General features: G+C 40.9%; 1 protein-coding gene across 2 annotated transcripts; it reads left to right on the top strand.

Annotated features, from left to right (window-relative positions):
- Window positions 1-521: 521 nt before the first annotated feature.
- ropn1l (rhophilin associated tail protein 1-like) lies at window positions 522-17,431 on the top strand. Of its 2 annotated transcripts, none has more exons than XM_034705846.1 (6): window positions 522-644; window positions 2,006-2,138; window positions 2,887-3,010; window positions 7,886-8,047; window positions 8,659-8,834; window positions 16,565-17,431. In XM_034705846.1, the coding sequence occupies exons 2-6, from the start codon at window positions 2,008-2,010 to the stop codon at window positions 16,674-16,676; spliced, it is 705 nt and encodes a 234-aa protein (XP_034561737.1). In that variant the 5' UTR covers window positions 522-644; window positions 2,006-2,007; the 3' UTR covers window positions 16,677-17,431. The 2 variants fall into 2 exon arrangements, with proteins under 2 accessions (XP_034561737.1, XP_034561739.1); XM_034705848.1 differs by lacking the exon at window positions 16,565-17,431 and adding an exon at window positions 10,882-11,045.
- Window positions 17,432-17,493: the final 62 nt, after the last annotated feature.

Genomic DNA, 17,493 nt, shown 5'->3' with positions numbered 1-17,493 from the left:
TCCTGAATTAAAATGTATTGATGTAGTGGTAGCAAGAAGGGGGTCTGGGGGTCCTCCCCTAGAAAATATTTAGCATCTCACACTTAATTCCTGCATCCTGGTGAATATTTATGTGACCAATTGTGAGGGAAATGGAATTCTGAAAAAGGAAAAACACAATTCTATGTATTTCTATATAATTGATTATATTACAAAATTAACATAGTGTAAATAACTACAAGGGCATACAGAGGACACTTTTATTTACATTGAGCCACCTGGAGGGGCACTTTTTAAAGTTTTATACATTTGAGGGGCATTCAGAGGGCACTTTTTCATGCATTTCCAATGAAAGAACAACAGAGAAAGCAAGATCTGATGTTTTATCTACTGCAGAGGAGTACAGAATGCCTACTGGATTTAATGTTCCAAAAAACGAGTACAATTAAATGAAAGTATTTTCCCGCGGTTTTAAATGAATGCACTTTCCCTCCGAGCCACAGGGGGCAGTGAGGAGCTCAACATGGTGCAGTTACCTCATTTGAACAAACGAAGAAGAGAGGCGTTGCTATGCGACGATGTTTACTACGCATCCATGAGTTCACATTAACAGATAGAAAACTGGTTTCTGAAACTTACTCCTCAATACTCGTTCAACTATCCAGGTACAGTTACAGTTTGAATGCTCAGGATGTTATAGAACTATATATTTAAATATATATATATAATTAAAGCTGACTCGAGGACAATATTTGATAAATTAGCCTATCTTTGTGTCATTTGTGTCAACATTTCACTGATCGATGTTCCTCCGTGTTGTATTAATGAGCTTTTCTGATTTCACTCTTGTTTTTCTCGCACTAAAGAAAATAAGAAGTGCAAGCTAGGGCTTTCATGATCAGCTTTTACCTCCATTTATTAAGATATGATATCAAAACATCACGTGACATGTTTCCAACATGTGTCCTTAGATGAGATAATTTATCTGGTTACTCATACTAACTTCATTTGTTCCTGTAGCATCCTCTGATACAGACATACCTCTACACTATCACCTGCACTGTAAAAACTCAAAATCTTACCAAGTGAAATTGTCTCATTTTTTGTCTAAATGTCTTCTCCCACTTGATTTAAGATACATTCACTCAACAACTAACATTAGAGCAAGATAGAGGGACTTGTTTTAAGACATCTTAAATATCCTGTTAAGTCAAACAATCTTGAAATGATCTTGTTTTGAGTTGGAATTTAGAAGAAACAAGGTTTATTTTACATTTCAGACATTTTTCAAGCTGAGATCTTATTTGTAGAAGACGGATAATCTTGATTTAAGACAAACCCTTTACTTGATTTAAGTAAATGCAGCTCCATTTATAAAAGAAAGAAAGAAAGGTTGTTTTTTTTAAGGGTGGGTTTCAGTTTTCAGACACTGTTTCTTCTAAATCAGATAAAAATATACATCCTCAAACTACATGCACACAATGAAACACCTCCTTTAGAGCATAGCTGGCTTATCCTAAAAAACAACATGACTGAATATTAGTATATCCAGCTCACTATGAGAAGACATTATATCTCAAAATACTCAAATTAAACTTTGTCATCTTATTTCAAGTACAAGCTGGTCTTAAACCTAGAGAAGTGCCGCTATAATACAACTCAAATGAAGGTGAATATATCTCAAATGAAGAAGTTGACATGAAATGTATTAGTGCAGAAATATTTTTTTGAGTGCAAAATACTAATTGTTATCATTCCTGTTTTATTCTGAGACACTAAGCTTTAAAATACTGGTACAATATTGCTTAAAATATGTTTTCCCTGCTAATTTTAAGATCACAGTTTTCTAAATATTAAGTCTTATTTTAAGAAATCTTACCAAGCAAATTTACACTTGATCTTTTGGCAGATTTTTTTGCTTATTTCAAGGTAAAAGTACCTTAAAATAAGTTTTTTTTTTCTTGTTTTATGAGGGTCATTTTTTCCAGTGCTAATTGGACTAAGCTGTAATGTTGTGTTATTGCAGCCATGCCTCTTCCAGACACGATGTACTGTGCCCAGCAGATCAACATCCCTCCTGAGCTCCCAGACCTCCTCAAAAACTTCACTAAGGCAGCCATCCGCACACAGCCAAAGGATCTGCTGCTGTGGTCTGCGGCGTAAGTCCAAGTTGTCTGTGGTGGTTCTGGTAGACGGTAGGGGATGCATGTGTTTGTGTTTCATTTCAGTCTTGATCTCTTAAACAAAACCACCAACATTCTCCTGGCTGCGTCAGCGTGTGAAAGTCAGACCCCTTCACCTGTGCATCGCTCATCTGTGCATCGACTCACACTAATTGGATCCCAGGGGCTTCCACGTCGCTGCAGCAGTTAAACTATCTGAGAAGAAGCACTTGATGAAATTATAATACATCAAGCATTTTTGTTCCCCCAAGGAGTGTCACATCATCTGCTTTTTCATTGGCCGGGTGGTGTTTACAGCAGCAGATAAAAAAAGAGAGCCATATGGTGAAAGAGAAACATTTCAAATGTCTCCTGGGTTACAAGATGTTTATATGCTATTAAAGTAACACCAGGCACATGCCTTTCAGGAATGCTGAAAGTCAACATTTAAATATTGTTTTAACTGTGAAGTGAGATAAGCCACAGTTTGCCCTTTAGCATGAAAACACATCACTTAGCTTCAGACAAAGGAAACTAGAACACATGCTGATTAATGCAACTAGTGGTCCTCATGAGAACTCAACTAGGACCGATGCCAACTCACGCCTCGATTTCCATAGCATGCTTTTATCTCCGTGTTTGATTGGCATGCTTGGAGAGCAGTGAGGGTGAGTGACAGCGGAGGTAAAGCTAAGCAGAGTTTCATAATATATGTATGTTAATGATGTGCGTGTGTCTCTCCTAGATACTTCAGCGCACTGTCAGAGGGAGAATGTCTGCCTGTCAAGGACCGGCTGGAGATGAATGTTGCCACCCAGAAGACAGACACTGGGCTGACTCCAGGTCTACTGAAGACTCTGCATAAACAGGTATATAGATAGACCACGGAGCACATAAAGGTTCACTTCATATATTTTATTTACACCTAACCATATCATATCATTCTGTCAGATGAGAACTAATGTTTAAAATGAGTCTCACGTCCTCCAGCCTTGCTCCTCCATACATCACAGACCTCCAGTCATTTTATGTTCCAGCTTGATCACTGAGGTCCTCGAATGCTTCCCTTTTAAATGTTCCTCGTGTGTCTCACACAAACACCAGCCAGAGAGCTTTCTGTTTTTACGCCCCTAAGATGTGGAACTCTCTGCCTCTGGATATCAAAATGGCGAGCTCTCTGGGTGTTTTTAAAAGTTAACTAAAGACTTACATTTAAAAAAAAAAAAATTAAAATATTTTTGGGCATTTTCGCCTTTAAAGGCCCTGTGAGGAGTTTTGAACTGGCTGAGAAACAGACTGAAAATGATACCGATGCCTTTTTAAAGGCTGATTTATACTTCTGCGTTGAATCAGCGGCGTACCCTACGCCGGGGGTCCGCGTAGCTCCCGTACCTACGGCGAGGCCTACACACATAGCTGACGTGCACCTCCTCCAAAATGTAACTCCCCGTAGAGCCGACGCGGACCACAAGCTCTGTGATTGGTCCGCTCGGCGGCTTTGTCTTTCCCGCATTTACAACACTTCCGGGATCCCGGACATCGGCCGCACATTGGCCGTGTCCTCCTCTCTATTCTTCATGTAATCATGTCTGTATGATAAACAGCAACATGTATCAGCTGTAGATTAACATAACACGCTCTGAATCTCTGTGGAAAAGTAAACAGAGATCGTAGAGGGACTGGAAGCAGGCGGCCAGCTATCAGAGAGACCGCACTGCCCTCAGGCGTTTCGGCGGAGAATAGCTGCGCGACACGAACACGCACAAGTATGTGGGGCTCATGTCCGCGTCAGCCCCTGCTGCGTAGGGGAGACGCAGAAGTATAAATCAGCCTTAAGACCTTCAATAGCAAACAAGACCATCAGCAACAACACTAATACCTTCTCTGTTGTCATTTTGAGTGGCTGAAACCGCCCTGAGGGGGTAGGTGTCAGACCAAATGATGGACATCTTGCTTCAGAAAAAGCCTTTATTTGACTGTTTTCATGGAAAATAATCTCATTCCCTGATAAAGTTGACTGTTAAAAGACAACAGGATGAGGTTTTTGTTGAAAACACTACTTTTGCATGTATAGCACAAGAGATAAGAGGTATCACTTTGTCCACAAGGGGGCGCCAGAATCGATACAATACAAAAGTTCCTCACAGCAGCTTTAATGTATTCGCCTTATTTTTAGTGTGGAAGTAAAGCTATGACGTACTTCAGAGTTTTGTGCCAGACATCCGGCTTTAAATATTTGTCGTTGTGTGGCTTGGCCTTTTCCGTTTGTATTAGCTGTTGTGACATCCTCTGATGGCACACATAATTCCCGTTTTCCTTGATGACATCACTTTCGAGAGATTTGTTGCTCTATCGGCTTTGAATTAGTCAAGCTACTGGTGTTTACCATTGACTGGAAGTAAGGAACCAGAAGTGCTTCACAAAATAACAGTTAACTGTCTGCGTCCGTTCAACCCAAGCGGCAACCTCCGGTCTCAAACGATGAAGCCCATGCAGAAGTGTTATAAACTGCAATACGTCGAAAATCCGCTTGAGGCTGGCTGCAGAAACACCAGAAACCACATAGACATGAATGGGAAAAAGACGATCTTTGCAGCATTAATAAACATGTTTACAGCCTAGTTCAAAAAACAGCTTGGCCCTAAAGGCTGATTTATACTTCTGCGTTGAATCAACGGCGTACCCTACGCCGGGGGTCCGCGTGGCTCCCGAACCTACGCCGTGGCCTACGCACGTAGCTGACGTGCACCTCCTCCAAAATGTAACTCCCCGTAGAGCCGACGCAGACCGCAAGCTCTGTGATTGGTCCGTTCGGCGGCTTTGTCTTTCCCTCATTTACAACACTTCCGGGATCCCGGACATCGGCCGCACATCGGCCGTGTATTTCATCTCCTCCTCTCTGTTCTTCATGTAATCATGTCTGTATGATAAACAGCAACATGTATCAGCTGTAGATTAACACAACACGCTATGAAACTCTGTGGAAAAGTAAACAGAGATCGTAGCGGGACCGGTTATCAGAGAGACCACACTGCCCTCAGGTGTTTCGGCGGAGAATTGCTGCGCGACACAGACACCGACGCACAAGTATGTGGGGCTCAAGTCCGCGTCAGCCCCTGCTGCGTAGGGGAGACGCAGAAGTATAAGTCAGCCTTAAGAAGCTAATCTCTCTATCAGCACACACTGTACGGGGGGTGAATTTTTTTCTAACGTGACGGTTCAGAAGATATTAAGATTACGAGTTTTTGCCCAAATAAGGACATGACTGACGTGACTCCCGGTCTGGAACACATAGCTATTGGCTAGGAGGCTCCCACTATGTCAAACTCTGCCTGGTTGAGTTCTGCATTTCCAATATGGCTGCCGCCGTCGATTTGCTTCCTAACAGCTCTCAGGAACAGATGAGTGACGTCACGGATACTACGTCCATTATTTATACTGTCTATGGTTCAACCGCCGAAAATAAGGTGGATAGGACAGCTGAAGAAAGACAGGAAATATGGGGAGTAGAGAGTGGGGGAGGACCTGCAGTGAATGGTCGAGGCTGGAGTCGAGCCCACGACCCCTGTGACGAGGGCTGTGGTCTCTGTGTATGGGGCGCGCGCTTAGACCGCTAGGCCAACGGCGCCCCGGACTTACCTTATTGATCTAGCTTTTAATAATAATAATAATAATTATTATTTATTTTTAGCCCTGACTGCATTATTATTATAATAATTGCTTTAACATTTATTTATCGTATTTAAAGCTGCTGTGAGGAACTTTTGTTTTGTATCGATTCTGGCGCCCCCTTGTGGACAAAGTGATACCTCTCATCTCTTGTCCTGTACATGCAAAAGTAGTGTTTCCAACAAAAGCCTCCCCCTGTTGTGTTCAACAGTCAACTTTATCAGGCAATGTGATTATTTTCCATGAAAACAGTCAATAAAGACTGTTTCTGAAGCAAGATGTCCATCATCTGGTCTGGCACCTACCCCCCCAGGGTGGTTTCAGGCATTAAAAATTACAACAGAGAAGGTGTCAGTGTTGCTGCTGATGGTCTTGTTTGCTATTGAAGGTTATAAAGAGGCATCAGTATCATTTTCAGTCTGTTTCTCAGCCAGTTCAAAACTCCTCACAGGGCCTTTAATTATTTATTTATCTATTTATTTCATGTACTCATCTGATTGTGTTAATGCTACCTTATTTTTAACTTTTCTTTCCACTCTTACTTATTTTATTAATTTTAATGTGTTGATTTAATTTTTAAGTATTTTATTTATAACCATGCCTTTTAGAATTTTACCATTTCTGTTGTTTGCTGTCTTTGTTATTCTGTGAAGCACTTTGGGCTGCATGTTTATGTATGAAAGGTGCTATGTAAATAAAGTTGAGTTGAGAGTTCTTAATTGCTCCCTTAAAGCCTCTGTAAATGATCGCTGTATCTACTTTTCCATGAGTGTAATTATTATCTGCAATAAGTTTAATACCCACATTTGCTTACACTTGTTCTCTGTATGCATGTATCTGCATATTGTTATGATGCCGTCTCCCCATATGGGCATTAAAATTTTATATTATATATAAACTTATTTTATCTCACCTCAGGCATCTACCTGCAGCTCGGTGCAATGGATTCATTAAGAGAACTGAAAAATTAATGTGTCCTTAAAGACCAGCAGTCCTAACCTTGTGAGGGTGCTGCTCTATTTGTGTGCTTGTGTTAGTAACAGTGATGCTTTTACTGCTTACTTTAGCTTAGAATAAAATGATATGGTAACCATCCATCTTCTTCTGCTTATCCGGTTTCACTTCTCTGAGACTGTGGCCTCTCCCCGGCTACTTCCACCAGCTCTTCTTGGAGGATACAGAGCGCTCCCAGGCCAGCTGAGAGATATAATCTTGTCAGTGTGCCTTGGGTCTTCCCCGGGGCCTCCTCCCGGACGAACATGCCCAAAACACCTCCCCAGGGAGACATCCGTGAGGCATCCTGACCAGATGCCTGAACCACCTCATCTGGCTCCTCTGGATTTGGAGGAGCAGCGGCTCTACTTTGAGCCTCTCCCGGATGTCTGGGCTCCTGACCCTGTCTCTAAGGCTGAGCCCAGACACCCTGTGGAGAAAGCTCATTTTGGCCGCTTGTATTCGCTATCTTGTTCTTTCGGTCACTACCCACAGCTCGTGACCATAGCTGAGGGTTGGAACGTAGATTGACCGGTAAATTGAGAGCTTTGCCTTCTGGCTCAGCTCTCTCTTCACCACGACAGACCAGTACAGCGTCCGCATCACTGCAGACGCTTCCCCGATTCAGTTTCTCAATCTCCCGCTCCCTTTTCCCTTCACTTGTGCGACCTGGGGTGGGCAAGCCACCCTGTTCTGACTGAGCACCATGGCCTCAGACTTAGAGGTGCTGATCCTCATCCCCGCTGCTTCACACTCGGCTGCAAACCGGGCACTTATATCAAAGCTGTCCTGTGACATATGCACTCTAACACGTAGCTTGCATTTCAGTCAACCAGCTTTGTCTGCATGTATCCTTGCTGTGTCTGAATAAGATTCTCACCATGTGTTAAAGTTCACTCTAAGTTGAAGAAGCTTGCTGATAAACAGACCATTAATATTTACAGCTTCCTGATTCCGCACATCGCTGCTTTTGCAACAAATAACGCTGATTAATTACTCATTTGCATTTTTGAACAGTCATCTTGTGAAGTAGCTAACCTCATTTTTTTCCCATCTCTTCTTCCCCCCTCACTCACTTTCAGCTATCCCACAAGGACACATGCAGCAAGAAGGATCTGCTGAAGAAATGGAAGGGTCTGTGTCTACCCGTGGACCAGCTTGAGACCCTGCTGTTTCTGGGAAGCTTCGGCTCAGACTTTGACTGGTTGGAATTCTTCGCCCTGGGCTGCAATGCTCTGGGAGGGGTGAGATGTTTCATATGGCCAGATTTCAAACCCTTTAAACCTCTTCCTCAGAGCTGTTAAACCTACGGTTAGACCTGGCACAGTTTGAGATCCTCACAAAAAAAGTGTTTTTTTGTTCATCTGACAGTCTAGTCTTCCAGTCCTTAGAATTCATCCAGACATCCATGATCCAGTCTTCTAACACGGTCCCCAGGCTCTGACTGGATAAATCCTCCTCTGACTACTTAAATCTTTGGAAGCCAATGACTTTGCTTCAAAGTTGCAGATAGAGCAGAAGACAGATTAAAGTGAACATCTTTAAACATGAAAACTTTGCAGATGAATGACGACTTAGACTCTACAAAAGCAAATGCAGCTAAGCATCAACATTATGTGCTCAGTGTCAATAGAGGGAAGTGGTGCTCTAAACACTCTGACCACATGAGGGCAGTCATGATCTACACTCATCTGGCTCTTTTTTTAACTTGACAGCGAGCCATGTGAGTGTGTTTGCAGTGTCTGCTTGTGATGCTCAAACGTCCTTGATTGCTGAATAAGTGCTTTTGTATATTTTGTGTCTCTTTTTTTTTTAACAAAGTTTGCTTCTCTGTGTCTCTGCACTCACTCCTCAGACCCTCATGAGTTCTCTGAAGTTTGCCTGTGAGATCTTGACAGAGGACGAGGAGGGCGGTGCTGCAAGGATCCCATTCACCACCTTCACGAAGCTGTACACCTACCTGGCTCACCTGGACGGAGACATGCCACAGGACCGCATTGACAACTTCCTCAGCAGCCTGCAGGCTCAAGTGTAGGTGTTGTGTGTGTGTGTGTGTGTGTGTGCATGTGTGCCAGATCTGAGGTCTGGATGCTGATAGGAATGAAGCGACATTTGGAAAAAGCAGGGTTGATATAAGTTGTGGAGAATAGGTAACTTGATGTGCAAAGTTCCCCTTTACTTAGCTCTAGTCAATCCTTGTATAACTCCCTTCTTTCACTCTTTTTATCATTGTAGATTATCACTCATCAAGAGCATTTGCCTTTCATTATTTGATTTTACATACTACAGAAATACAAACGTTGTAAGCTGAAGGATTCTGACGGTTTGTGTTCTGCATTGCTGATTTTGGATGTTTTAAGATAGTGATATTCTCTACAGCAGGGGTTCCTAAACTTTTCAGCCCACGACCCCCAAAATATAGATGCCAAAGACTTGTGACCCCCACTGTCCCTCAAAGTGATTTAATGTGGCTTAATTTAGCTGGTCTGAAAAAAAGGACCCTACCTTTTTTAGCATGTGTCTGTGTTTCCTGTGCTGTTATGAATTAACCTGCTGCTACTGATGCTTTTGATAATTAACTGTTCACTAACTCTAAACTTAGGAGTCATCTGGTAACAAGAAAGGCAGAAAACTCATTACATTTTCTATTTTCAAGGTTTTATTTCAAGGTTAGAGACTATTTTTGTTGATATTCATTACTATAATTGGTCAAATTTACTATTTTTAGATAACTTTTGTCATTCAACTTTTTTTTGTGCATTTTTTCAGTATTTCTTTGTTCACCACAAATTAAATATATATATATATATATATATGTGTAATACAAAAACAACAAAAATATAAATAAATTAATAAATACAAAAAAATATTACAATAAACAAATAATAATAATAAATATAATAAATATTTTTAGATAACTTAGAAAAAAGAAAAACATTCTGGAAGACATCTCACGACCCCCATTTGGTCCTCGCGACCCCCCAGGTGGTCCCGACCCCACTTTGGAATCCCCTGCTGTAGAGCAGGGGTCATGAGATGTCTTCCAGAATGTTTTTTTTTTAAGTTATCTAAAATTATTTATAATTATAATTATAATTATTTATATTTGTTTATTTACCTTGTTTTCTTAAGTTTATTTTCCTTTAGATAACTTTTGTCATTCAACTTTTTGTTTGCATTTTTTCAGTATTTCTTTGTTCAAGTTAACAAATTATATATAAGTGAAATACAAAACCAATAAAGAAAAGAAAAAATGAATAAATCCAAAAAACAAAACAAAATACTTATAATAAACAAATAATAATAATTAGCAGTACAAACAAAAAGGAAGATAAACTTAACAAAATAAGGTAAATAAACAAAAATAAATAGTTATAATTATAAATAATTTTAGGTAACTTAAAAAAAAAACATTCTGGAAGACATCTCATGACCCCTGCTCTACAGCAGGGGATTCCAAAGTGGGGTCGGGACCACCTGAGGGGTCGCAAGGACCAAATGGGGGTCATGAGATGTCTTCCAGAATATTTTTCTTTTTTATTGTAATATTTTTTTTAAATTATTAATTTATTTTTCTCTTTGTTGTTTTTGTATTACACTTATATATATTTTTTTAATTTGTGGTGAACAAAGAAACACTGAAAAAATGCACAAAACAAAGTTGAATGACAAAAGTTAAATTTGACCCATTATAGTAAAAGATATTGACAGAAATAGTAACTAACCTTGAAATAAAACCTTGAAAATAGAAAATGTAATGAGTTTTCTGCCTTTCTTATTGTCAGATGACTCCTCAGTTTAGGGTTAGTAACAGTTAATTATCAAAAGCATCAGTAGCAGCAGGTTCATTCATAACAGCACAGGAAACACAGACACATGCTCATATAGGTAGGGTCATTTTCTGCAGACCAGCTACATGAATCCACATTAAATCACTTTGAGGGACAGTGGGGGTCCCGAGTCTTTGGCACCTTTATTTTGGGGGCTGAAAGGTTTGGGAACCCCTGCTCTACAGTGCACATTCCTGTCCTGCAGAGTAGAGCTGTTGAACTGATGCACTGGTTTCTTTGCCCGACAGCAACAAGCAGAACGGCATGATTCAGGTTTCCAACTTCTACATCAGCAGGAAGTGAGGGAAGGAGACATGCAAAGCAGGGGAAGGCAGTGAGAAAGGAAGGAAAAGGAGTAACAAAACGACCCTGTTCATAAATAAATTGGCCTGCTAATGCCTTTTCAATCACAGCTGTTGGTTCATTAACTAGAAATTGGTCCCATTAATTGTTGGCATCAGACACAGTGAGTTATTGTTCATCATTGTCTGACTAAACCAGGCTGCTACTTTCAAGCAGGTTGGAATCTTTTAATGAGCAGCAAGAGAGGCACAAAGCTGCCTTCCACAAACTGTCAGGTGGAGTGCGTGGATGCTTTTTATTGCCTGTTCCCTTATGTCTGGGTTAGCCAAAGTACATTTATCATACACACAACCTATCAGCCTGCAGCTTCACCTCATTTGGCCTCTCTGCGGGTGGATTCATTTCGCCCGGCAGACGAGAAGGAGGAGAGGTAAGGTGATAAGCTCTGAGGGCAAAAGAGCATGATTTTGAGCCTGTGTTAAACTCCTAAAGCCCCGCTGTGTTTAGTTCACTCCTCCGTGCAATATTGTAAATGAGCAAGTACAAAATGCTCACTCAGACAGGTTTATCACACTCGTCAGAAGCACAAAACCACATGCAGGGCCGAGACATCTCAGAGGCGCACACACACACATGCATAAATCTCCCACTTAGTCTCAATGTATCTTCAGCACACTGTCTTACATCCACTCAGCTGGAGCGTAATTTGTAGTCACAGAGCCATGACGTGTCACCTTTTCCCCCCCAACACACACACACACATGCTCACACACACACACATGCTCACACACACACATACGCTCACACACACAGACGTGTCGGGTTATTGTGAGTTTTTCATCTGGCAGGACAGGAAACATGATCAGAGGGAATTCACAGTGCAGGCACAGTTGGAAGTAGGCTTTAAGGGTGGAGAGTACACACACATATACACACACAGCCTCACATACACACTCAAGCTTAGCCTTTGCAGGATTGCAGCTATGACTGAGTCAAAGGGGATTGAAGGACAGATAGAAGCTCTGATAACCTGATAACTGCGGGATCACCACCCGTATGACACAGCAGAAAAGGAATTTTGTCAGGGCTTAACACACAGATCTCTCTATGAACCCCACAGCTCAACTTTCTTATATAATGTGTTGAAAAGCCCTCAGCCTGGATTTGTATCTGCTCAGAATACTGCACTGAGTTACAGGACTTGGAGACTGTGATAGAGATCTTCTCTCTATTCAGGTGGAGTCTTAAACTGAATTTGGCAGCACAGATGTGACATGCAAGTTCTGCTGTTGTTTACATCATTCTTATAAAGTCCTTTTATACACACTACCAGTCAAAAGTTTTGACACACCTTCTCATTCAATGGTTTTTATCTATTTTAATTATTTCCAACATTGTAGATTAAAACTGAAGACATCAAAACTATGAAATAATCTGGTTTGGCCATAATCTGGATTACAACAGTAGTCAAATAGGTCTATCCATTGTGTACTAACCCTACCTCTGAACAACACAACTGATGGTCTCAAACACATTAAGAAGGCAAGTCATTCTACAAGTGAACTCTTGACAAGGCTCATGTTAATTAGAAACCATTCCAGGAGACCACTTCACGAAGCAGACTGAGAGAATACCAAGAGTGTGCAAAGCTGTCATGAAGGAAAAAGGGGGCTACTTTACAGAATTTAAAATATAAAACAGGTTCTGCTTTGTTTAACACTTTTTTGCTCATACAATAATTCCATATATGGTCTTTCATAGTGTTGATGTCTTCAGTATTAATCTACAGTGTTTATAATCATTACAATAAATACAAACCCTTGAATGAGAAGGTGTTTCCAAACTTTTAGCTGGTAGTGTATGCATTTATTATTTTGGATGAGGATGATTTAGGATATCTGAAGGTTGAATTTTAATCTACACTTATGAACTTTTAATGAGGTTCAGCACAGTTGGCTTAAAGTCTCTATGAAGAGTTTTTAATTGGTCGTGAAATAGACTCAAATTAATTCTGAATCCTTTCAGGAGCTTTAAAAGATGGATGAATTCAGGCTCCTGCTCTTCTCCAAATGCTGGAACTTTTTAAGGAATCCAGACAGATTTTCAATGACACCTCAGTTAGTGATGTTCAGAGTGATTGATATCCTAATTGTTTAAACAGAAATTCGACTTGTCTAAGAGAAAGAAAACACTAAAGAAACACTCAGCATTGGGCACGATTTTTTTAATACTGCTAAACACAGGACCACGGCGTCTGCAGGTAAATAATGTCCAATTGGTTAGCTGAATGTGGCCACCAGCTGTTGGTCCACTTTGCCGCTTTATGCCTCCACGCTGCTCTGAGTGGTTATATGACTGTTTGTCCAGACACACCCTACATGCAACTTTATCTCAATTTGCTAGATCAATACTGACACACTGCGCTGCGCTACAAGACGCCGTCTGAGCATTATAGTGTTGTGGCAGTAAGCGTTAACTGAAGCTACAGCCCCAGCCTGTGGTGGGTGGCTGTGACACTAATATAACTGCAACTACTACTATCTGTCTCATCACTATCATCTCTCTCTCTCTCTCTCTCTCTCTCTCTCTCTCTCTCTCTCTCTCTCTCTCTCTCTCTCTCTCTCTCTCTCTCTCATGGTCAGATGTGTGTCTAACATGAGTCTGGTCCTGCTGGAGGTTTCTGCCTGTTAAAGGAAGTTTGTCCTTGCCACTGTGACTTGCTAAATGCTGCAAAGTGCTCTGCTCATGGTGGATTAAGATGAGACCAGACTGAGTCCTGTCTGTAAGATGGGACTGGATCTGATCCTGTCTTGATGTTGGGTCTTTGTTAACAATAGAACATAGAGTACGGTCTAGACCTGCTCTATTTGGAAATAGTCTGTGTCAATAGTCTACATGCTGCAGATTTATTGATTTATTGATATAACTTATAAAAAAGAATATAAACAATCAGTTCAACCAACTAAGAAAATCTGGTGCTGACTAGTTAGGGTGACGACTTCTAATCGTTTAGTCAGCTGAACACGCTCATCCCTGGTTCTGGTTCTGGTTCCTGGGCCATGACTCCTTTTCCTCAGAAAGTTCCTGCTCTTACTAGTTGATCAAGAAGTAGCTGACGACAAGATCTAATTAACTTCAGCACAGTGCGTAAAGTATTCAGTCAAACTGTAAGCAAGCACCGTCTGCTGCTAATATTAAAATATGTTAAACCACAGCTGAACCCCCTGAACTGGCCTATGCTTCATCATCACTGACTAACAATTGTAGTGGATAAATAAACCTTTAGATGTATGCATAATTTACCAAGACAACAATAGTCGTTAGCATCTAATGATTATCTGTTGAAGGTCGAGAAATCAGGTTAAAAAGAGACAAGTACCTGTCTGCACAGAAAGCTCATAGAGCCAGCCTGGTCTTTAAACTCAGAGTGAAACTAGGTTTCTTCTTCAGAAACAGATCCTGTTTCTCCCTCAGAGCGAGGAAACTTCTCATATCTGCAACTTTTCTGATAGATTGCGGTGATGTGTTGTATTTGGGAGCTTCAGTCTTTAAATAGCATATATCATTATCATATTCACTCATCACTGTGAACTTTACATCAAAGCTGACTGGCCATCCTTAAGTGTACGCTGACACACACATTGGCTACGTCTGGTTTATAAATCTCTCATTGGCTTGGTCCCAACTTATTTATGTGTGTATCTTCAAAGATCAAAAAGCCACGATGCCTTGCGCTCCTGTGACACTTTACAAATGTGTGTTCCCTGTGTTCGGACAGAACTTCGGTAAGAGAGCGTTTAGTTTTGCTGCTCCTACTGCTTGGAATATTCTCCAGAAGGAGTTGAAATTGTCTGATTTTATTTCACTTGACGCCTTTGGCTGCATCTAAAAGAAAGACAGACCACAGAGCAGTGCCTGTGTTTGAAAAAAATGCTGTTTTGTGATCACGAATTGCACTTTATTTGCAAATTAGTTGCACTTCTAAATTATTGATTGTTTCTACACACTGACTGTATATGTGCTCCAATATTATTGAACTGTACTATTTATTTTGACGTGTGCTGCTGACCTCTTGGCCAGGTCGCCCTTGTAAAAGAGGTCTTGATCTCAATAGGTTCTCATCTGGTTAAATAAAGGTTAAATACAAAAATAAAATAAACTAATATTTTCCACTTTTCACTCTACAATGTGAAACAGTGACATGTTCTTCTAATCATCTGTCAGCCTGTCCTCAAATGTATAACCAGCTTTAACATACTTCAAGGTGCACAGTCTTGTTCGTCTGATTTTACAGTACAGCCCCAGAACTGTACGCTCCATTGTTTACTGACACTGGAGCTTGGGAGGGGCATGATGTCATTGCAAAGATGTCAGTGGTTTAGGAATCTGTGCTCCGGGGTGGACCTTATTGCACAACTCTAACTGTTTCTTCAAGCTTTGCTCATAACATGACATCTCCAGGGACACGACAAATGTAGCAGAGCAGTGCGAAAGAGACAGAAGAAGAGAGAGTGGACACAAAGGCTCCATTTTAGCGTTCCGCTCTGTAGATGTTGTGTAACAGACTTCAGGGTAAGGATGAGGGAAAGAATGATTCATTCTCTATTGTGAAGTCTCAGAGCATCAGAATCAAATCTCTACTACTGGACTGAAAACGCTGTCTGCTGTATTAGAGAATAATGTTTCAGATGATATAACGTAAGGATATATTATGTTGGATATATTTATGATAATAAATAAAAACAAAGATTATGTCAGTCTGCATTGAGATTCAGTTAGAGAGGATAATTAGCTGTTATGTTGCTTACAGATTTCAATCAATCAATCAATCAATCAATCAATCAATCAATCAATTGGTCAATCGGTCAACCTTAATTAACAAAGACCCAACATCAAGACAGGATAAGATCCAGTCCCATCTTACAGACAGGACTCAGTCTGATCTCATCTTAATCCACCATGAGCAGAGCACTTTGCAGCATTTAGCAAGTTACAGTGGCAAGGACAAACTTCCTTTAACAGGCAGAAACCTCCAGCAGGACCAGACTCATGTTAGACACACATCTGCTGAGACTGTGTTGGAGAGAGGGATAGAGGGAGGTGAAGAGAGAGAGAGAGAGAGAGATGATATTGGTGAGGCGGATAGTAGTTGTTGTAGCATCTGGAGTCTACGGTAGAGATCCAGAGGAACCTACGAGACAAGGGAGCTCAGGGACTCAAGAAAGGTCTATGGTTAGTGACTTTAATGGAACAGGAAGACTTAGAGTAAGAGACAGGCAGAGAGAGGAGAGAGAAAGAAAGACAGGATCCCAGTGTGTCAGTTCCCCTGGCAGTCTAAGCCTATAGCAGCATAACTAAGAGCTGGTCCAAGCCTGATTCAGCTCTAACTATAAGCTTTATCAAAAAGGAAAGTCTTAAAAGTAGAGAGGGTGTCTGCCTCCCAGACCCTGACTGGTAGATGATTCCAAAGGATAGGGGCCTGATAACTGAAGGCTCTACCTCCCATACTACTTTTAGAGACTTTTTATGTACGACCAGCAGGCCTGCATGTTTGCAGCGTAGTGTTCTCGAGGGGTTCACTGTATAAAGGTATGTCAAAAATGTCTAATAATATACTCTGTGTTTCAGGGAGCTTCAACATGGGATGATAAAACCTCTTGACTTTATCTTTCTGGATGACACGGACTCAACTCCTCCCGATTCATCAGACTTTGCCAGAACAACCTCCAGGGCTGAATAAGAAAAAGTTTCAAGTTTTATATCGAAAGCTACATCTAATTTGTACCCAGAGAGCTTGGTGTACCCCAAAAACACGACTGGACTTACAGCATGGACAAGACTTTTTAATGAGGTGTTTTTCTAAAGAGACGGGTTTCACTCGGCACACAAAGCGGAGCAGAGGTGGGGTGAACATGCATAAACGTCCAGGGCTGCCTTTAAAGGAAACTGTCAATCATGAAAACAGACCTTTAGTATGTTTCCCTTTGAGCCTCATTATCTTCAGAAGAATGATCTAATAATGCCCTCTGTGGTGTTTCTCTTCTAAAGCAGGATGAATCTATGGACATGTTAACTGTTTGTGGTAAAAAAGCTTTCAGTTCAAGAGAAGTTGGAGGTGTTTTCAACAAAGTCTGTGTTTCCTTGGGGCCAGTATCCTGCTGCCATTAAAGCAGAGACACCTCTGCAGTGGCTTCACTGTGCTGCCTTCCTCCTACAAGATCATGTTTGTGTGTAAAAGGATAATCATGTGCTCCTCTGCAGGAAGACTTGTACTTCTGAATGCATGACTCTGTGCTGTGTCTGCTGTGTTTAATTCTACATTATGTTTTATTTATTATCATGAATAAAGATTTTAAATGCAGAATTCAACCAGAATGCATAAAGTCAATTTGTCCAGGCTTTATTTGTGAGTTATCTCTCACACATGAACACACATCACAGAGAGAACTTAATTAAGGACCATTGCTGCCTGATTAAAATGAGTGAATTACCTCTTGTGGACTATTCGATTTATTCTGTTCAACTGGCAGCAACATCTTTCTTTCTCTTCACTGAAG

This window comes from Notolabrus celidotus, chromosome 17 (genome assembly GCF_009762535.1).
Source record: "Notolabrus celidotus isolate fNotCel1 chromosome 17, fNotCel1.pri, whole genome shotgun sequence".
NCBI lineage: Eukaryota > Metazoa > Chordata > Actinopteri > Labriformes > Labridae > Notolabrus > Notolabrus celidotus.
The sequence above is the reverse complement of the archived record's forward strand: the minus strand, read 5'-3'. Positions and strand labels throughout refer to the sequence as shown.